The sequence below is a fragment of the Gymnodraco acuticeps genome, unplaced genomic scaffold (assembly GCF_902827175.1).
Source record: "Gymnodraco acuticeps unplaced genomic scaffold, fGymAcu1.1, whole genome shotgun sequence".
Taxonomy (NCBI): domain Eukaryota; kingdom Metazoa; phylum Chordata; class Actinopteri; order Perciformes; family Bathydraconidae; genus Gymnodraco; species Gymnodraco acuticeps.
Genome location: NW_022990954.1, coordinates 98,346 through 121,094, shown reverse-complemented (window position 1 = coordinate 121,094; position 22,749 = coordinate 98,346). Strand labels below are relative to the sequence as shown.

The following is a 22,749-nucleotide window of genomic DNA, read 5'->3' as shown; positions in this document are numbered from 1 at the left end:
AACAGGGATCAAGATTAAGACATCAAATACGTTGGAAGAGAACAAGAGGAGGAAGGAGGAGGATCAAATGACAGTGAATCTACAATAGAGTATTAACAATAGTAGAAATAGTAAAAACATTGTGACTTATTTCCGCTACTACAGGGAAACTGATATTCTTTCAAAACATAGAAGGATTACATTATTACTGGAATACTTGTTTAGACTTTTAAAAAGACCCAGGTTGTACTGTAAAGAAACACACCATTAACGTGCACCAGTATTCATTTCCAGTGTATCCTCTAGGACACGTGTCAAACTCAAGGCCCGGGGGCCAAATCAGGCCCTTGGTGGATTTAATTTCGGCCCGCAGGATAATTTTAAATTACTATTAGATCTGGCCCGCCGGTATATTGCACACACACCTTCACTCCATCCTGAGGGTCTCCTCAGCTCAGAGCCCAAACATCGATGAACCTGCAACTAGCATCACAGAGCAGCAAACTGAGTTTACATGGATGTTTCCTTCTGCACTTTCTTTCTTGCGACAACAGGGCATGTTTGTTTTTTCTGGTTTTTTTAAGCTGTTGTTGGCCTGTGGAAAAATGTAATCATAAGAAATGACTCCGCAGATAGAGCCATAAGAAATGACTCTGCAGATAGAGCCATAAGAAATGACTCTGCAGATAGAGCCATAAGAAATGACTCTGCAGATAGAGCCATAAGAAATGACTCCGCAGATAGAGCCATAAGAAATGACTCCGCAGATAGAGCCATAAGAAATGACTCTGCAGATAGAGCCATAAGAAATGACTCTGCAGATAGAGCCATAAGAAATGAGTCTGCAGATAGAGCCATAAGAAATGAGTCTGCAGATAGAGCCATAAGAAATGAGTCTGCAGATAGAGCCATAAGAAATGAGTCTGCAGATAGAGCCATAAGAAATGACTCTGCAGATAGAGCCATAAGAAATGACTCTGCAGATAGAGCCATAAGAAATGACTCTGCAGATAGAGCCATAAGAAATGACTGCAGATAGAGCCATAAGAAATGACTCTGCAGATAGAGCCATAACAAATGACTCTGCAGATAGAGCCATAACAAATGACTCTGCAGATAGAGCCATAACAAATGACTCTGCAGATAGAGCCATAACAAATGACTCTGCAGATAGAGCCATAAGAAATGACTGCAACTGATTATTTAACGTTTAGTGTTGTTTTTATAGGCAATAATGTAAGCTTTGTTAGTTCCAGGTTTAATATGTGCAATAAGTTCATTTCAATAAGTTTTGCTATAAACATTGAACCAGTCCGGCCCTCGACTTGTACAGATTTTTTTATTTTGGCCCAATGATGCAGCATGAACTGTGCTGAAATAGAGAGACATGCTAAGGGTGGCTACATGACACATTTATCAAAAATAAGGATCTCTTATGACGGTGTTCAGACCTTCTGACTAAAACCTGTTGAAACAAGCTTTAAGTGAGCAAACGGTTTCCATCGTGAGGGGCTATTCTTGCCAGAGTTGCTCGTGTGGTGTCCCCGAGGGTTCAGAGGACAGATAAACACACACTCGTCTCCTCGCTCAACACAGACCTACTTCCTGCCAGCGTCCAGCTAAGAGAGAAGCCTTGGCAAGTGTTTACCTATATTTGTGACAGAAAATTGTTATAATTTGTATTATATATTTTCTTATAATCTAAAAGAACACATGATCACGCTAAAAAAACCAACCTTATTATCACGCTGTTTTTTTAAGAGACATTTTTTAGAGTTGTTTATTTTTTTTCCTTCCGGTTTCTTCCTCCTTCTCCCCATCACTTCACATTCATAAGAACTCAACGGGAACTTAAGTTTAGGCTCAACTGACTAATGGAAGGTTTTATTTGCTGGTGTGTGTGTGTGTTATTATGTTAGAGGAACAGAGAAAAACACAGAGGGACAGACATGAAAGTGTTGAGAATGTGTGTGTGCATTTGTCCTGGGATGTGGTAGAGCAGGATCTGTGTGTATTAATGATTGAAACGTTTGCTGTTGTTAATTGTAAGGTGTGTGTTTTCTGTGTCTCTAATATGTGTGTGTGTGTGTGTGCGTGTTTAGTAAGCGTCGGTCCTGTAGCTTTGGTGGGCATCAGCGGTGAGCTGGGTGGTTTCTGTGGCTGAGGACGGCTGCATCACGATGGGCTCTCCAACACCATCTGGAGAGAACACACACATAAACACACATTAGAGCACGTGCAAACCAAAACAAAATATATGAGACCCGAACAAAAAGATCCCTGGCCTCACCTCTCTCGTCAGCGGTCATCTGGGCCTCCAGGTCCTCGGGGGACACGTAGAACTCGGGCTCCTGGTCCATGGGCGGCCGAGGTTTGCACTTTCCGCAGCAACAGTTACAGCAGCAGCACAGGCAACAGCAGCAATAACAGCCTGTGGACAGGCAGCAGAACACGAACAAGGCCTGGGGGGGGGGGGGGGGGGGGGGGGGGGGAGGAGAGAGGGTTAAAGGTCCCCTATCGTACTGTTTTTCATCAATATATTACAGGTCTCAGATATATACAAAACATGTCTCTGCAGTGTTTGGCTCCAAACACCAAACAGATCATTGCAGCATTACCCATAACCCCCTCTGTTTCAGCCCTGTTTCAAAAGTGCTGATTCTGTGTCTGTTACTTTAGATGAAAATAAGGAGCCCCTCCCCACGCCCCTCTGAGAGAGATTTGGTTACAAAGAACACAATGGTGCTCTAGAGGAGATTCAGGTGATAAGGTGGGGGGGGTTACCTTGGCTGGTGATTGGCTGATGGTTACACAAGACAAGACATCGTTATGACATCATAAAGTGGCCAAAATCTGATCAGCTCATTTTCAGACAGGTTTTATAGAAATGGATCAGGACAAAAAGAGAGAGAATCTTTTCTCCTGAAACGTTCAGAGTCTCTTTCCACAGAGGGGACACATGTTGATGTAGAAGAGACATGAAGAAGAGGGGACACATGTTGATGTAGAAGAGACATGAAGAGAGGGGACACATGTTGATGTCGAAGAGACATGAAGAAGAGGGGACACATGTTGATGTAGAAGAGACATGAAGAAGAGGGGACACATGTTGATGTAGAAGAGACATGAAGAAGAGGGGACACATGTTGATGTCGAAGAGACATGAAGAAGAGGGGACACATGTTGATGTAGAAGAGACATGAAGAAGAGGGGACCCATGTTGATGTAGAAGAGACATGAAGAAGAGGGGGACACATGTTGATGTCGAAGAGACATGAAGAAGAGGGGACACATGTTGATGTAGAAGAGACATGAAGAAGAGGGGGACACATGTTGATGTCGAAGAGACATGAAGAAGAGGGGACACATGTTGATGTAGAAGAGACATGAAGAAGAGGGGACACATGTTGATGTAGAAGAGACATGAAGAAGAGGGGACACATGTTGATGTAGAAGAGGACATGAAGAAGAGGGGACACATGTTGATGTCGAAGAGACATGAAGAAGAGGGGACACATGTGATGTAGAAGAGACATGAAGAAGAGGGGACACATGTTGATGTCGAAGAGACATGAAGAAGAGGGGACACATGTTGATGTAGAAGAGACATGAAGAAGAGGGACACATGTTGATGTAGAAGAGACATGAAGAAGAGGGGACACATGTTGATGTAGGAAGAGACATGAAGAAGAGGGGACACATGTTGATGTAGAAGAGACATGAAGAAGAGGGGACACATGTTGATGTAGAAGAGACATGAAGAAGAGGGGGACACATGTTGATGTAGAAGAGACATGAAGAAGAGGGGACCACATGTTGATGTAGAAGAGTCATGAAGAAGAGGGGACACATGTTGATGTAGAAGAGACATGAAGAAGAGGGGACACATGTTGATGTCGAAGAGACATGAAGAAGAGGGGACACATGTTGATGTAGAAGAGACATGAAGAAGAGGGGACACATGTTGATGTAGAAGAGACATGAAGAAGAGGGGACACATGTTGATGTAGAAGAGTCATGAAGAAGAGGGGACACATGTTGATGTAGAAGAGACATGAAGAAGAGGGGACACATGTTGATGTCGAAGAGACATGAAGAAGAGGGGACACATGTTGATGTAGAAGAGGACATGAAGAAGAGGGACACATGTTGATGTAGAAGAGACATGAAGAAGAGGGGACACATGTTGATGTAGAAGATACATGAAGAAGAGGGGACACATGTTGATGTAGAAGAGACATGAAGAAGAGGGGACACATGTTGATGTCGAAGAGACATGAAGAAGAGGGGGACACATGTTGATGTAGAAGAGACATGAAGAAGAGGGGACACATGTTGATGTAGAAGAGACATGAAGAAGAGGGGACACATGTTGATGTCGAAGAGACATGGAGAAGAGGGGGACACATGTTGATGTCGAAGAGACATGAAGAAGAGGGGACACATGTTGATGTCGAAGAGACATGAAGAAGAGGGGACACATGTTGATGTAGAAGAGACATGAAGAAGAGGGGACACATGTTGATGTCGAAGAGACATGAAGAAGATGGGGACACATGTTGATGTCGAAGAGACATGAAGAAGAGGGGACACATGTTGATGTAGAAGAGACATGAAGAAGAGGGGACACATGTTGATGTAGAAGAAGAGACATGAAGAAGAGGGGACACATGTTGATGTCGAAGAGACATGAAGAAGAGGGGACACATGTTGATGTAGAAGAGACATGAAGAAGAGGGGACACATGTTGATGTCGAAGAGACATGGAGAAGAGGGGACACATGTTGATGTCGAAGAGACATGAAGAAGAGGGGACACATGTTGATGTCGAAGAGACATGAAGAAGAGGGACATGAGAAGAGGGGACACATGTTGATGTAGAAGAGACATGAAGAAGAGGGGACACATGTTGATGTCGAAGAGACATGAAGAAGAGGGGACAACATGTTGATGTCGAAGAGACATGAAGAAGAGGGGACACATGTTGATGTAGAAGAGACATGAAGAAGAGGGGGACACATGTTGATGTAGAAGAGACATGAAGAAGAGGGGACACATGTTGATGTCGAGAGACATGAGAAGAGGGGACACATGTTGATGTAGAAGAGACATGAAGAAGAGGGGACACATGTTGATGTAGAAGAGACATGAAGAAGAGGGGGACACATGTTGATTGTAGAAGAGACATGGAGAAGAGGGGACACATGTTGATGTAGAAGAGACATTGAAGAAGAGGGGACACATGTTGATGTAGAAGAGACATGGAGAAGAGGGGACACGTGTTGATGAAGAAGAGACATGAAGAAGAGGGGACACATGTTGATGTAGAAGAGACATGAAGAAGAGGGGACACATGTTGATGTAGAAGAGACACGGAGAAGAGGGGACACATGTTGATGTAGAGGAGACACGAAGAAGAGGGGACACATGTTGATGTAGAAGAGACATGAAGAAGAGGGGACACATGTTGATGTAGAAGAGACATGAAGAAGAGGGGACACATGTTGATGTAGAAGAGACATGAAGAAGAGGGGACACATGGTTTGATGTAGAAGAGACATGAAGAAGAGGGGACACATGTTTGATTGTAGAAGAGACATGCAGAAGAGGGGACACATGTTGATGTAGAGAGGACATGAAGAAGAGGGGACACACTTGTTGATGTAGAAGAGACATGGAAGGAAGAGGGGACACAGTGTAGAGAATGTAAGAGGAAGAAGACATGGAGAAGAGGGAAGGGGACACAGTGTTGATGTAGAAGAGGACATGGAGAGAGGTGACACAGTGTTTGATGTAAGAAGAGACATGAAGAAGAGGGGCACACCTGTTGATTGTAGAAGAGACATGAAGAAGAGGGGACAACATGTTGATGTAGAAGAAGAAGGACTGGAGAAAGAGGGACACATTGATTGTAGAAGAGACATGGAGAAGAGGGGACACATGTTGATGTAGAAGAGACATCGAGGAGAAGAGGGGGACACATGTTGATGTAGAAGAGGACATGAAGAAGAGGGGACACATGTTGATGTAAGAAGAGACATGAAGAAGAGGGGACACATGTTGATGTAGAAGAGACATTGAAGAAGAGGGGACACATGTTGATGTAGAAGAGACATGAAGAAGAGGGGACACATGTTGATGTAGAAGAGACATGAAGAAGAGGGGACACATGTTGATGTAGAAGAGCCATGAAGAAGAGGGGACACATGTTGATTGTAGAAGAGACATGAAAGAAGAGGGGACACATGTTGATGTAGAAGAGGACATGAAGAAGAGGGGACACATGTTGATGTAGAAGAGACATGAAGAAGAGGGGACACATGTTGATGAAGAAGAGACATGAAGAAGAGGGGACACATGTTGATGTAGAAGAGACATGAAGAAGAGGATTTTGCATAATAGGTGACCTTTAAATAAAAGTAACAAAACTAAGTAAGTAAGCATGTGTGTGTGTGTGTGTGTGTGTGTGTGTGTGTGTGTGTGTGTGTGTGTGTGTGTGTGTGTGTGTGTGTGTTGGCCTCTTACCTTTGCCCACCAGCTGGACAGAACAAAGTAGGTGTTGACGTTCTCCTCTCCGAACTGCTCGGCGACGTAGAGCCCCAGCGAGCCGTATTTGTCGTAGATGTTCTTCTTAGTGCCGTCGCTCAGGATGGAGTGCGCGTTGTTGATCTCCTTAAACTTTTCGGATGCGTCCGGATTGTCTGGGTTCTTGTCAGGGTGAAACTTCAATGCTAGTTTCCTGTAGAAGTCACATTAAGAAAAGGTAAGGTTGGTGGATATACACCCACTTGCCGTTGTAGATGTTTTGTTTGTGGGATGCAAAATGTTGGAGACAATGTGGGTTTCAGGAATCAAACCACTGGCTGGGAATGTCCATTGATGGGACCTTCAAGACATAATCATATCTATTTGTAAAAAGGAAGTAGATAAATATAGTAAAATCATTTTTTATTACTTTCTACTTTTCTGTCATGTTGCTTATTTCTTGCAAAAAAGTTTTACTTTGGAAACATTGCTGATTTATTCTTCTATTATCTTACAATTCCCCCGTAAAATATTATGTGCACACTTTCCCGGTCAAAATGTACACGACACAAAAAACAAACAAAAACTGCTTTTGAGTTATTTTTAGTCATTTCGAATTGCTGACCCAAGAGAAACCATGCTAACAAAATAATAAAAGTAATAGATAATACATAAACAAATCTAAATGTAAGGTAAAAGCCCTTTAAAGCTTAGAGAAAAAACATTTCCATCTTCAAAACAGACTTTTCAAATATGGTAAATACTGAGTGCTTAATGAATGAACACAACTTCTAAAATGAACTTCTATTTATTCCAGGATCTCTTGCATTACATAACATTACAAGAGTGGCTTCTGACGCCCTCTAGTGGTGAACAAAATAAAACATCTGTTGGGTTGTGGTAATTATTGTCTTTTTGAACACATACCGGTAACATTTCTTGATGTCGTCTGTTGTGGCGCTCTTGTCGAGTCCAAGCACGAGGTAAAGCGATTCTCCGGAGGTGGAGAGAGCTCTCTGTCTCTGCTGGTCCATGGCTGCTCTCTCGCTCTCTCTCAGTTTCTCTCACCCTCTCTCACTCTCTCCCGCACACGCTGAGCCTCTCACCTGTCAGGTAGAAGAGAGAACACATGAGCTCATCAGAAACTAGTTGCCGTGTCTTTTTCTCACTTTCTTTCACGTGCAACAAATACGGCGAGCAAGAAAACAAATATTCTGGCGATCTCTCCTAAATGAATTAGTTAAGAAGTGAACAGGTGAGAACAAATGGGTTTCCAGGATAACCGTTGAGTTCAGAGTGAGATTTATAATCTGCGTCCTGAATTAACCTGTGCCTCTGTTACTAGATGATGAGCAGAAATACAAGAACCAATAGGAATAGGGCTGACCAGTTATAAATAGTATTTCACTGGACCACATTGTTTATTTATATGTTATTTATGTGAATAAAGTATGCAGATTTGTGTTTGAGATGCTGCCAGCTGCTGATAAGAGCTGATGTTGAAGTCAAACTTTGTGGTAGTCGTCAACAAAAAGATAATCAGGAGTTTGTACTGAAATATTCAACGTTTGTATAATTGTATATGGAAATGGCTGCTTCTTAAAACAGCATACACAACATTACAAAAGAGTATGTACCTCTACATTTCCAAAAGAAAACTAAAACACAAGTGCTCAGTTAAGGCCCCCACGATATATTATAATCTTTAACGTATGGCTTTTCCCCCCACAAATATCACGTCACACAAAGACCATACAAGTGTAGGTAGGTAACAGTTCATCTTTTTCACTACGCCAGCTCTGGAACGCCTGCTGCTAGTTTTTTCAGCAGACACACATTTTAGGTCATATCACTGGCCTGCTAGAAAACCTATGATTAGGAATATGTATTAGGTCATTTATAGGCCATTTTTTGCAGTAATTATACTAGATGTGGTGCAGTCTGTGCACGCCTCACACAACAATATACTGACTTTTAAGTAAAGTAGGTCATCAATAGGCGAGGCAACTGAGGTGTACTTACGGAAATGACCTCAGGGCTTCTGAGAGTGTCCGCATTCATTTGAATGTAGTGTTTAACGACAGTGACAGTGACAGTGACAGTGACAGTGCAGTGACAGTGCAGTGACAGTGACAGTGACAGTGACAGTGACAGTGCAGTGACAGTGACAGTGACAGTGCAGTGACAGTGACAGTGCAGTGACAGTGACAGTGAGACAGTGCCAGTGAGACAGTGACAGTGCAGTGACAGTGACAGTGCAGTGACAGTGCAGTGACAGTGACAGTGACAGTGCAGTGACAGTGACAGTGCAGTGACAGTGACAGTGACAGTGCAGTGACAGTGACAGTGACAGTGCAGTGACAGTGACAGTGCAGTGACAGTGACAGTGACAGTGACAGTGCAGTGACAGTGACAGTGACAGTGACAGTGCAGTGACAGTGACAGTGCAGTGACAGTGACAGTGCAGTGACAGTGACAGTGCAGATCACAGACATGCGGCTTGAAGAAAGACCTGCACCATCTTCATCCACGCTGGGCGTTGCTCTTATGGCTCAGTGTCATTGCATTTGACCAAATGTCTTTACATTTAATTAAGATTTTATTATTATCCACCTTTTTGTTTTATGTCCTTTTATTTAAAACATTCTTTGAGACTTCATCTTCTGGTTCAAATTTCAATAAATGTAATTTGTATAATCACTCTTTTGTCTTTATTCTACATGGAAATGTTAGATTCCATTCAAATCTGTTGATTATTCAGATCTTCCTCAGGCTAGGAATAGTATGTCGAGTTTGTAATGCTAAATGTATATCATTTTCTCACAGGATATAGAATGAGACAACACCGGTTTGATCCATTGTGTCTGAATGCTTCAGCTCTTCAGACCAACATAGTAAGATGTGAGCATGCTCCTAATTGTGTTGGTATGCAGCCTAGGTCTGTTTAATAAAGCAAATCTGCCACTTTTATATTGTAGAATTTGTTAAATTAAAGCAATCTTTAATTGTTTGTCCGAAACATAGCAATATATGCTTTTGAAATGTAACATGTCTTTGAAAAAATAATAGTATACAGTTTATATTGTTGTTCACCTTTAGCTTGAAAATACATAGATGTGTTTTTTTAATCTAATAGATAGACAGACACTTTATCGATCCCAAATTGGGAAATGATTTAACAGCAGCAGTGTGTTCAGGTATTACAATATTTAAAGTTGGAATAAAGTATGAACTACACATCACAAGTATAATGCACTGCAATCCATAAGAGAAGTCCGATATGTTCATGAAACTCCCCAGGAGACACCGACACTAACGTGGCCGAGTGGCCTCCGGAGTTTGCTGCATGAGTTGCACTGTATGATCTGTGGTGTAGTGGGCTGTCACTCAAAAACTGAGTAGCCAATGGGGACGCACCCCTGAAAGTCCCGCCCACCTGGGACGTTTGTGTCAGAATTTCAAACAAAAAGTGAAGAAAGCTGCAGCGAGAGCAAAAGTCTGATCATTGAGAAAGAAGAAACAAGAACTGCAAACAAAAACCTGTTAAAACAAAGAAAAAAGACTTATAGTTTACATGATTACACAAATGATTTGTTTGCAACTTATAGTTTTATTTTTGAATTGTATTTTCTTTTGCTTGACTCAGTTTTTTTTTCTTTTAAACTCATAGTTTTGCTTTATTCTGAGAAAGTGTTGCTTTATCTTTATGATACAAAACGAATCCCATACTAGTGGAGCACTCGCGTGAACTGCGCCGGAGCCTCGCAGCGGCGAAACTGAGGCTCCGTGGTGAACTGTGGTAAAACGAAGAGCCGAAAGAGCCGGCTCTTCTTCGTGAGCCGAGCCAAATGATCCGGCTCACTAAAAAGAGCCGGAATTCCCATCGCTAATACGTAAAGAGATAGTGGCCGTTTCTCAATCGCGAGTATACCTGCTGCAGAGCAACTATTTCAAGTGGCGCCGAAGGACTGTTTAAAAAACTTTAAATGCATGTTAACACTGAACATGCATCTAAACTCAAAACTTTATTTTCAAGTAGTGATAAGTCGGCTTAGTCAGTGGGTCTGTGACAAAATTAAAGTATAAAAGGAAAAGTGTTAAAAACAGTTGTGCAAAAAAGGTAACAAAATCCAGATGTGAGTGATGGCATTATCTGACTTCATTTGACATCTAAGAAGTGGTGTACACCGCACGGCAGATGCTTACTGAAAGTATACCAATAACATGCCATCCAACACTTCTGAATTGAAAAGGGATTTTCTGTCAAAAGAGAACTCAAACTAATACAACTTAAATCATGGCTGTGACATCAGTACTTACATTCATTTCAATGTTCACAAAATAGAAGAGTGGAGTTTTAAAAATAATACTCTGGAGAACAAACCATTTTCAAATGATGCATCGACCGATTGGATCAAAATTGTATTTATAGAAAGAAGAAAAGTGTTTCCGCCAGACCAGGGCTGAGAGCGCGTCCACCCTGAGAGACGCCCCCCTGGCGGAAACACTGCTACAGAGGCGGGTTTATGACAAAACCACAAATAAGTCAGCTATAAAGTTATGCAAGGCTAGTTAACCTGTGTTCTCTTGTGGAATTGGGTCAACGGTCAGAGTGGTTCGTATTCTATAACCTCAAACAAAAACAAACATGTCATTTAGAGCCTTGGGGTTTCATTTAAAACTGTCAAAAGGAATACATTATATATCTACTGACAGGAAATGTTCATCCAAGCTGCTGCAGCTTTAACACTCTTTTAATACTAATGGTGATTTAGCCGTTTAAACTAATGTTGTGCAATATTATAATTTGTGCACAATCATCTGGTAAAGCCTGATGAAATGCATCTTAGAGTTGAAGGAGATTAGCAGGTCAGGGGGGGTGCTGAAGGCCGGAGACACAGAATGAAACACTGACTGTAAATCCACCCACCGAGGGGCCGTTACCCAGCAGGCTGCATGACAAGCTAATTCAAGAGAACCACAATACGCTAACACACGCTATACACCCATCAACAACAACAAGAACAACAGTGACATATTACTATCATAATCAGGAAGAGAGATATTTATAAAGAATCTGAAAATCTACAAAACTGATGTTCCTCCTTGGACACTAAAACTGATAGCGTTAAGGCAAAAAACGTGTTTAAATTGTAAGGGGAGTCCCCCTTTAAATGGAGCAGTACAGAGCCCTGACCTGTGGTTGATGTCAGGTTGCAGACGGCAGGTGTACGGGGGGGGGTTAGCAGGCTTAGAGACCACAGTAAGCCAATTCTGCGACACAGACACTCAGAGCAGACTGCTACACTTAAATTAACAACGAGAAAATAATCTGCTACGCCTGTAGTCACTAATAAACACACACCTTTCTAATGACACATTACACGGTGACTAAGGAGCTCAAAACTATGACAGTTCCCATCAGAAGGATTCACACCCTTTGTGTTGTGATATTTATTATGTGGAAGCTGAAATATGCTACAGAAATAAACACTAAACAATGTCACATCAAAATGGCAATGTTGAATACTGCACATGCATAAAGCTACGATCTTTTCAAGCAGTAATGTCACAGTTCAATAGATTATTAAGTGCAAAGTTATTAGTGATTAGACTTAAACATGGACTGGTATGATCATTCAAAAGTGAAATATTTGATATTTTGGATTGCAGGACCCTTGACTGATCCATCAGACGAGAATTTGATGGTCGCCTTTTGCTCAAATAACTAATAAACTACCAAGACACTCTGAAAGCACAGAACAGGTCTTTGGTGTGTTAATCATGACAGATTATTTCTGCTATCTCATTGATGAACAAACAGAAGGACTTATTGGAAAGGGTAACTAACTCTTTATAAGGAGCTGATGAATTGTATTATCGATGTGACCAACATTGATCGGGACATTTTTGTGAATTTTCCGTACTTTACGATAAGTCCTATGCCAACTGACGTAACGTAATAAACTCAAATGTGCCAATATGATCAGATATACTGAGGTACTTTAAATCTCCATCACTCACTACAAAGACCTTTTTCTAGATGCATGCGTATAACTGAGGCTTACTTTATTAACGATTGTAAAATGCTACCTAGAAGGCGATATCACGTTTTGTTTTTTAATCACTGTTGCTGAAAAGCTAACATGGTAGCTTACGTGAACTACTCACAAAATATTAAGATGCTAGAAAAATTGCTTTGAAATAAAACAAGACAGTAGATTGACAAATATATTGTTGAGAGTCCTGATTGTGGGTCAGTTATTATTCTGTCTAAAGCCCTACATGGCACCAGATGGTCAGTAACCTACAATACCTCCACAACTACACGCCTGACAACACATTGATTTAACACCTCCCTAATCCTGCCTGGAATGAACCAATCACAGCGGAAATCACCACCCACGTGACCGGGATTAACCAATGCTTTTCATCTGTACTCTAGGGATTAACAACATGCTGCACCGAGAGACTGTGCTAGAGTGTGTAAGTGTGTGTACGGTATGCTTGTGTGTGTGGTATATAATCACATCCAACCACCACAGTGATCTTAAACTAAATCTCCGCCCACCTGAGGAGGCAGCCAATGAGATTGGGTCTTGTTGAATGTACTGTAAATCAAATTGGCCATTCACAGGAAGAAACAGACCGGAAAGAATTAACACTGGGTGTAATGAGGCTGACGGCATATGGCCACAGTCTTAGAGTGACTGTGTGTGTGTGTGTGTGTGTGTGTGTGTGTGTGTGTGTGTGGGAGTGCTTCCACACCTGAGCCTCATATAAATACGCTCAATGTTCATCTGAAAACAGGGATAGATTACCTGGGTCTGAGCTTCAGTGGGAAATCTGATTTTGTTGCATTATTCCTTGGGTAGGAGATATGGGTAACATCCTTTATACTCTGCACTATATTTAGGGTTGGGAACCGAAACCTAAACGTTTGACCTCTTTATTTTACAATTTTGGAATCGAAACGGGGAATCGATAAGAACCGGAATCGATAAGCAGAACCGGAATCGAAATCGGAATCGATAAATTTCAAACGATACCCATCCCTAACTATATTGGGATATCAATATATTATTTCTTATTATAGAGAATTTACCTGAAAATAAAATACAGTTGCATGTTTCCCTTTGTGTGCAGCAAGCAGGAGAACAAATAGCTTTGAAAGGTTAAAGTTAACAAATACCGATTGAAACAGAATATCCCATTAACATTTTAGAATTTAAGTTAAAACATTCATTTCTAATAAAATGACATTTGTTGGATTTCAAAACGCACTTGAGTTATTGGATTTTGGATCTAGTTTGAAAACATTACAACGCACCCCCCACTTGAAGGTCATCCAACAAATGGTTAAGACCAATATTTAAGTATTTGTGCAGCCTTATCTCTATCGGCAACTGTGATTACAAGTACAAATGTAAAACAAATACACATTACTGAGAAAGCCTGTTGTCACACAAAGCGTGCAACCTCTTACAAAAACTAAAAACATTGTTGGCTATTAGAACAAATGAGCAGAAAACCACCACCGCCTCCACATATGGATGAATCAACAAAGCAGACACTTCTCTAGAGGGCGCTTCCATGGAATAAACACGGCATTGCAACATTTCTCATATTGCCAAACATCTCAGAAAAACAAGCTTCATGTGCTCGGGAGAAGGAACCAGCGGCGTGCGAGCATCGGCCAGACGTCACGCTGCTCCGCTCCACTCTCTAAGGTTGTGTAACTGTGTTGACTTTGTCTCCATAACAAACAAAACATATAATCAGGAGACCGGTGGAAACATTAATAGTTTGTCTAAGATGGATTGATGCGGTCTGTATATTCGACGTATGTGTTCTTTATTAATAACACTAAATGCAACAACACAGTCTGTGTGTTTATAGTTCCTGGCTTCACGGCTTCACGCTACATAAACCCTCTCACAACAGCAGGTGAGCAGGAACTTGAAAGCAGAGGAAAGAACATAATAAAAAAAGTTAAACAGGAACATATGGCAACAAGCACTGGCAAGAAATCCTTTGCTATTATTAACCAACTGTAGGCTTTGTGTCTAGGGCGAGGCTGTTTGAAGATGTTCAGAAGCCGTGCCAATGTGACTCACAATAAAAAGGTAATGCAATGCCAGGATCGACTCGTGCTGGCCCCGCCTCGGTCCATATTGGAGAGAGTCTTAATTAAAAACCCCTTTGGGAAGGGCATCATATCTGAACTCTATGATCTCCTGCTGGCGTTCTCCTCAGAATCCTCGAGCTCGAGACTTAATGCCTGGAAAATGACTTACAGGAAGATCTAACATTGGAACAGTGGAGCACAGCTTGTAAGGCGGCCCAAACACAGACGGGTAATACGCGTCTAAAGCTTCTGCAATACAAGTGGCTAATGAGAGTGTATATTACACCAGAAAAACTGAATAGATTTAACGCTAATATCCCAGACACGTGCACCAGATGTGGGGAAGGAAAAGGCACACTGTTCCATTGTCTATGGTTGTCCAAGAATAAAGGAATTCTGGGAAGAGGTTAGGGTAACAGTACAGAATATTTTAGTGATAAAGCTGGAACCAAAAATATTCCTACTTGGCCTATATCCGGATGGACATAACATACAACGTCATGAACACGTTTTTATAGATGTGTTTATTACAAGCAAAGGGAGTGATTGCCTTAACATGGAAAAAGTTGGGCAAAGCTAGTATTGCACAGTAGTTTAGGGAACTTTCTCTATGTCTGCCTTTAGAAAAAATCACTTACATTCTCAAAGACAAACAAGAACTGTTCCAGAAGGTCTGGGGACGTTTTATAGAGTACACCAAGAACAACGACCTATCTCAATTTCTGAACGAACCTGGGGCAGATAATGCGATAATGATATAATATGCTATAATATGTTAAAATGTAAATGACTGATATCCTGTAGAAATACGGTCCTATTGCTGGAAAACTGGATGGTTGCCGATGTATTAGAGTGCCCTTGTGGTATGTACCAATTTAATTTAGTGTTGTTATTTTTCTTTAATGTAAAGTAGTTGTCCTGTGTATATATGTATTGCTTTTGGCTCTATGTCTTCGTCCTATGTATGTGATTTTTTGTAAGCTGAAAATCAATAAACATATTGATAAAAAAAAGAAAAGGTAACGCAACACATCCTTGAGGAAACAAGTTTCAACAGGACAGGAAAAGTCTGCGCCAGCGAACACAGGTAGACCTGATCTTTTTCTAAATACAAAAAACCTCTGCCCTGTTTTGGGAAGAAATCCATACGGATACGTTTTAATTAGGGCTGTCAAACGATTACATTTTTTAATCAGATTAATCACAGCTTAAAAATGAATTAATCATGTTTAATCACCATTCGAACTATGTCCAAAATATGCCATTTCTTTATGTATATTGTTGTGGGAATGGAAAGATAAATGAAAGAAGGCAGATCATTATTTAACAGCGTTCACAGTTTGTGTCTTTATAGAGCGCCACAGTGACGCTTCCTAAAACCCGGAAGTAAGTCAGCATTTTACCACTTCCGGTTCCTTCCTTCGCCAAAAACCAACGCAATCTCTCCATAGGATTTAGGAAAATAGCTGGAAATAAGGTCTGTGGTTGAGACACATTTAAGAGACGGACCACGTTTTGTTCTACGACATTAAATACATCAGCAGTGACCCCGCTGGTGATTTCTGAAGAGTTTACGTGTCTGAAAAACAATGGTTGTTAACATGTGGCTGAATAGGAGGTTGTCGAGGACGTTGTACGTCATTACACCGAACACGTAAACACTCCCGCTAAGTTTGTTTGTTGTTGTCCCGCTTGCTTGAAAGCAAGTAGCTGCCTCCTGCAAACTGTTCAAACAAACGCTTTAACTTGTACCATTATGAATCTGTAGTTTTTCATATGGATCTTAAGTCAGCGTGACGTTGAAGCCCTGCTGTAGTTCCTTTATAGCATAACGTTAGCATTTTGCTTCTGGCGATTAGATTTACGATTATAAAATTATAAAAGTAGTGTCGACATGTGGAGATTATCCGGCTGAACAAAACGTGATCTGTCTCTTAAATGTGTTTCAACCACAGACCTTCTTTTGAGCTATTTTCCAAAATCCTATGGAGAAATTGCGTTGGTGTTTTGTTGAAGGAACCGGAAGGAGTTTACTTCACTGTGGCACTCTATTTGTGTTCTTATGTAAGGCTGTGTTTCCTTTACTCTGGGTGTGCATGTGTGTAAAATGGATTGAGGAAAAATAGGCCATGGCTCTTGTTGTCAGCTTGAATCAAAAGAAGCCGTCACTGCTATCACTCACCAACAGCCAGGGGACAGTAAGGGCAAGCCATATTTTATACAAAAAACACCAATCATTGTGTTAGTGAAATAGCTTCCTGTTGCATTTCCTGAGTCGATAAGTGACTTCCTCAAAATGATCTAGAGATTGTTGCCTTACCGTTACATTGCGAACAATTCTCAAATGTACGGTGTTCATGTCACGAGTCCCATGAGTGGAGAACTCAGACTGACTTAGTGATCATTTTCTGTAAAGTACAGCAAGAGAACGAGTGACTGACATTAATTCAAATAGTTGATTTTACGTGACTGTTGTTCTGACAAACTTAAACACTGGAAACCTATCTTTTTTTAACGAAATGTTTCCAAAATACTGATTGAACAAACCAGATACCGTATGAACATAATACCACTACGCTGTACACTGACTACAACCCCAGGTAAACATGTAAAGCCGGCCAAATCCAAGTCCTGATGGGATAAGAGTGTGTGTCCTCACTAGTCTGATAATAATCCTCTGTTTATAAAGGGAAGGTTCCCTGAACACACCACAGCTCTTTCCCAGCAACACCCAGATGCCCAACACCCCCGCTCTATAACTCCTAACAGTGTGTTTGTGTTGCTGTTTTATAGAACTGACAACATCATCCTCCTCTGCTGTTCAAAACTGCGGTCACTGTTGAATATGAAAGGTTTCTTTTATGTGCGTCTCATATTGCTTTAGTTCAACTCAAGGGTTTGGTTTGCATTATCCACTATTAAAACATGTTCACTGTGGAACCAGCATTTATATATGTGTTCTAATGGCATAGAGAAAACATTCATATGATTTATAGGTTACAGAAATAGAAAAAAAAACACCAAAAGCTTAGGAAGAAATAAACAAATTATACAAATAGAAAAAAGCATAAGCTAAAGAGGTGAGAGAACCAGACCCCAAAGAAATACAAATAGAACAGATGTTTTGGTTATCCTTAAAATCGTCTCACGTCCTTTATATTTCGTCTGGTCTTCAACCTTCCTAAATTCTCCCACACCACTCCGCTCCTCCGCTCCCTTCACTGGCTTCCGGTAACTGCTAGAATCCACTTCAAGACAATGGTACTTGCTTACCATGCTGCGAATGGATCTGGCCCTTCCTACATCCAGGACATGGTTAAACCGTACACCCCAGCGCGTGCACTACGCTCTGCATCAGCCAAACGACTCGCTGCGCCCTCGCTGCGAGGGGGACCCAAGTTCCCATCGGCGAAAACACGTGGGTTTGCTATCCTGGCTCCAAGATGGTGGAATGAGCTCCCCATTGACATCAGGACGGCAGATAGCTTGCACATCTTCCGGCGCAAACTGAAAACTCATCTCTTTCGACTCCACTTCGAGCGTTAGAACTATTAACGAAGCACTTTTATACTAATAAAGGACTGGCTTATCTAAAGCCAGTTGAGTAGCACTTGAAATGTTTGGCTCTATGAAACCTGATGTACTTATATGATTCTGTTTTCTTCAAGGTTGTGTCTTCCTGGTCGAATGTACTTATTGTAAGTCGCTTTGGATAAAAGCGTCAGTTAAATGCAATGTAATGTAATATTTAGCATAGGATGCAATTGCCGTAGCTCTTTTGGCTAACCCCTAAACTTATATCATTTTGAATGTGTCTTTTTGAAAACACACTAACAACCTAACCTATTATTAGTAAACGGAGCACATAAAACACAGGTGCTCATTGTCAATATGTTATCAGAAAGATACAACTTTCCTGCTTTTGTTCCTTAAGCTTTGATGAATGTGTGTTTGTCCACAGAGCTGACAGCAGAGTCTCCAGGTGGATTATTAGGGACAGAAAGGAGAATACAATCTTGTAAAGAAAAAAAAGAATGTAACTTATATCACATGTAGTTTGTTTAAACGGTGACTCAGACTGCTAAGAGAGTAAACGAGCAGTGCTTTCATCTGTTGCCCATCAGGATAGACAAGGACCATTAGTCAGTATGATTGACTACACCAGCCACTAGCTGCTGTCACACGTTGTTGAATGAACTATTAAAGTAGACCAGATACATTTTGACTTCCCCGTATCATTCTGTCAAATTTGTGTCGTTAGATTTCACAATGTTAGAATGTTTATCATCATTGTGTCCTCAGCTGATGAACCAGCATCCGACCACATTATTGTGTCTTTCAAACATTTGCAGCTACTTCTTCTCTGTCTATCCTCTGTTCCTCTTCTTCACACCCATCTTCATCATCTCACTTCCATCCACCTCTCCCTTTTTCAGCTCTGCAAACACCTTTGTCATCACCTTCTAATTGACGTGTCTCTCCTCCCTCTTTCTCTTCCCTCATTGTCATATATTTGATCCTCCTCTCCTTTCATTGCTCTAGATTTCCCTTAAATATGAACCTTTCAGTTTCTCAACTCTATCAGCATTTCCATTCCAATATATTGTCCTATAATTGTATTGTTATGCTTAAGTCCTTGTTTCTCCCCTCATTTCATGTAGGGCTGCTCGATTATGGCAAAAATCATAATTTCGATTATTTGGGTCAATAATTGATATCACGATTATTAAAGACGATTATCCATTGACTTTGAAAACATCCATTTTTTGGAAAAGAAAATGTGAACAGTATGTTTTTAACAGTTGATTACCCTGAACTTTAAGTAGAATTCAACTCAAAAACCAATAAAAAAAGAAAAAGAAATAATCGTTTTATTTCGATTATGTTGTTTTCATAATCGATGCAAGCCAAAATCGTGATTGCGATTAAAATACGATTAATTGAGCAGCCCTAATTTAATGGCATGAGTATATGGCTATAGTGATTATTGAATTACTCCCTTTCACCAATTCAAACACTAATTTTACAGAAAAGATCTACTAAAAGCATTTAGCTAATAGTCATTTAATGTGAAAAGACATGTGGTTTATTACGTGGTATTATCAAGGGAACGTTAACAGTAGGTGCAGCATTTACACAGAAGGTTACACTGACTCACATCGTCTTTAGCTCCTCTCACTGCTCAGATATGAATCTCTAAGTGGTCTGCCGGGACTTCAGTCGGCTGTTATCAATAAAGCTCTAACAGAGGAGGAAAGAATGCTTCTAAAAAACACCAGACCAAGTCATGCATCTACCCCGAGGCCTCATATCAGCTAATTAAGGATAACAAGTATTATCTTTAAAGAGCTGGAAGAGAGAAAGATAGAATTGTGGAAAGCTAAATGGTAAAAGGGGGAGTGAGAATGGGATAGATAAGTACAATCAATTATTGAATAGAGAGAGAAGGACTTAGTGGTTGAAAATGTGATGTTCTTGCTTTTCAAATCCTAACTGGATGGCCTACCTGCCTGTCAGCCTTCCATCTCGTGCACAACCTTATCTCGTGCCCTCATTGGTCATGTATGTGTTGGAGGAGGGGCTCTGTGAGGAAGTCTGAAGGAAGGGGCAGATTTTTTTCGGCTGTGTACTTTTAAATTCTAGTGCACTCGAGCTGGTTTCTCCATTCTTACCTACCCTACCTTTAAAGACAAACCATGTAAAGAAATAAAAAGACGACAATAAACATAACATTAAAAATTGCAGCCCTGTACAGAGATTAGATCAATCTATTCAACGGAACAAAAAAAGGGAAAGTTCTCATTCATATTTATGTACCCACTGTCATATGATAATAAATGACCAAAACAAAAGCTTCGGTTAGAGAAAAATATATAACAGTATTCACAATTTTCTGACATTTCAGGCAAATGATTGATTACACGAGAAAATCATCTTTAAATGAATGAAAGTTAAGGGTTGCAGCCCAATACTAGAATAAAAAGAAGGCTTTACAGAGAAGAAACAAAGCCCTGAGGGACAAACAGACATCTGTGATTCTTAATTGGAGCAGCGAGCAGCTCATTCATTGAGATCAGGTTACAAACACACACATGCTATTCCTGCCTGAGAATCAATAGATGGTAATGAAACCTTGATGCTACGACGACAACACAGTAAACACAGCTGCCACACACGTGCATGCAGGCCAGGGAACTAACCGCGGATGCAGCCAAGACTTACTTCAAAACATTACAATTATAATTGAATGGTTTTCTAAATAAATATGTCCTTGTTTTGATTGATTCCTTTGCCCAAGTGAGAACATTTCAACCAATGAATCTCCTCACCTTGTTCCAGGCATCCGAACCACTGCTCACTTCCACTTGGAGGACTAATTGAGTCGATGAGAGCTTAATACAAGATTAAAAAAACAGAAATGTATTTCTCCTGTGTCTTTTTGAAAGACAATAGAAACATGGTGGGACTTCTAAATGTGCATCTGATAAAAAAACAGCTGTACAGGTTGTCAGGTCCAAGATAACAATTCAAAATGTTCATTTAAGAGTCAAGAGTCACCATTACGGGCTATATAACCAACTCACATACAAACTATCTAGATTGACCACTACATGTAAGAGATTGACTTTAGGTTGAATAGTCCCTTTAACATCAACCCTAGCTGCTGTGTTGTTGACTGAAGATGTTGCCAGCACAAATATATGCTACTATGTGAGGAATCTCCACCAAATTCCCAGAGAACTGTAGTGCGATTTGTCAGTAAACATCCCACATGTTGGCAGAGAAAACCCAAAATACAAAGTGCATCCACTTTCCATGGAGCTTCACCAAGGACCTGTGTCGTTTGTTTAACGCACGGTTTGGGAATCAGCCTTTTACTATAAACTGCAAATCATTTTACCTTGGTATTTATTAAGAGAATAAAGAAAGCCAGAACTTGTGAACACATAAAAAGATAAAACTGAAGACCAACATTCCTAGCATAACCTTTAACCAGATCCGACAAACACAGACACACCTTTCCACATTCTGCGTTGCTATCACTCTCTACACCTTGGCACACAATGCTGAGATGCAAAAAGGTACCAATCCAATCCATTAGCTAATGTCCAATCAGCTGTCTGTCAGCGTTCGTGTGTTCTCAGTGGACACACACATGCCAACAGCGCAGGAGAAAACATTACAGTAATGACTTGGTGCACATGCTGTAGTAGGGATGTCAAGATAACTAATACTCAATGCCAACAATCTGAAAATGTGAATTCCCCAAGGGCCGTCAGTCAACACTTTTTGTTCCTTTACTATGCTACACTGTTTGGAAGAAGCAACGGTTAGAGCGAGGGAAATATACATTTGTTATGATGTGTTCGAATGTAATATTGTTAAATGTAGCGTATGGGGAAACATGTCAATAAATAGAGAAGCTCGGAGATGTTTCTACTTTTTCTTAACATTGTATTGGCTAAAAAGGTAATTGAATAATCGGAAAAATATTCAACAGATTAAACAATAAGTAACAGCCCTAGAATGTTTATTAGAACAACTACTAAAACTAACTGGACAATATTTTGGAAACAGGTTTTCCTTTAGTCATTGATTCATCCACTTAACATGCGATACATCACTACCTCTTATCCATGCAGTCCAACAACTTAAACATACATTTTAAAGTTGTCTTTTTAACACAGTTGTCAAGGGAAACCTGAAATGTTACAATGAATTATTTTCCCATATCTCTTTAACAGCAGCTTAGATAATTCCAGGCGTGGCGCTCCGTGTCTGAATGCTAAGTGCACAACAACAAGTGTAACTGTGAAAGCAGCACTGCTAAAAAAAGGTCCAATTATAATCCTGATAAAATAGACGCAAATTGTGACTTCTAACTAATTAACAAGTTGGCTGTAAAACTCTCATTTCCCAGCGCTGCTTGCCTCACTATACAATACTGAAGAACTAGTACTTTACACACAGTCCTTCAGAGCTGATCTATGTCGAATCAATTTCAGAGAGGGAGGGAGAGGAATGACAGAAAGAAACAGGGTGGGGGAGTCAGTGTGACGAAGATGGAAGGACAGAGGTAGAGGCAGCTGTGTCAGGGAGACAGAGACGGACAGAAA

At 40.7% G+C, this 22,749-nt stretch overlaps 1 protein-coding gene across 1 annotated transcript in view; it reads right to left on the bottom strand.

Annotated features, from left to right (window-relative positions):
* Positions 1-1,835: 1,835 nt before the first annotated feature.
* The window catches only part of dnajc5ab (DnaJ (Hsp40) homolog, subfamily C, member 5ab), a 27,714-nt gene continuing 6,800 nt past the window's right edge, over positions 1,836-22,749 (bottom strand). Inside the window, exons 2-5 of the mRNA XM_034235119.1 lie at positions 7,432-7,610; positions 6,505-6,718; positions 2,270-2,441; positions 1,836-2,178 (exon numbers count right to left, since the gene is read on the bottom strand). Coding sequence (XP_034091010.1) covers positions 2,078-2,178; positions 2,270-2,441; positions 6,505-6,718; positions 7,432-7,538 — 594 coding nt within the window. The 5' untranslated portion in view covers positions 7,539-7,610 and the 3' untranslated portion in view covers positions 1,836-2,077. The remainder of the gene's footprint in view (positions 2,179-2,269; positions 2,442-6,504; positions 6,719-7,431; positions 7,611-22,749) is intronic.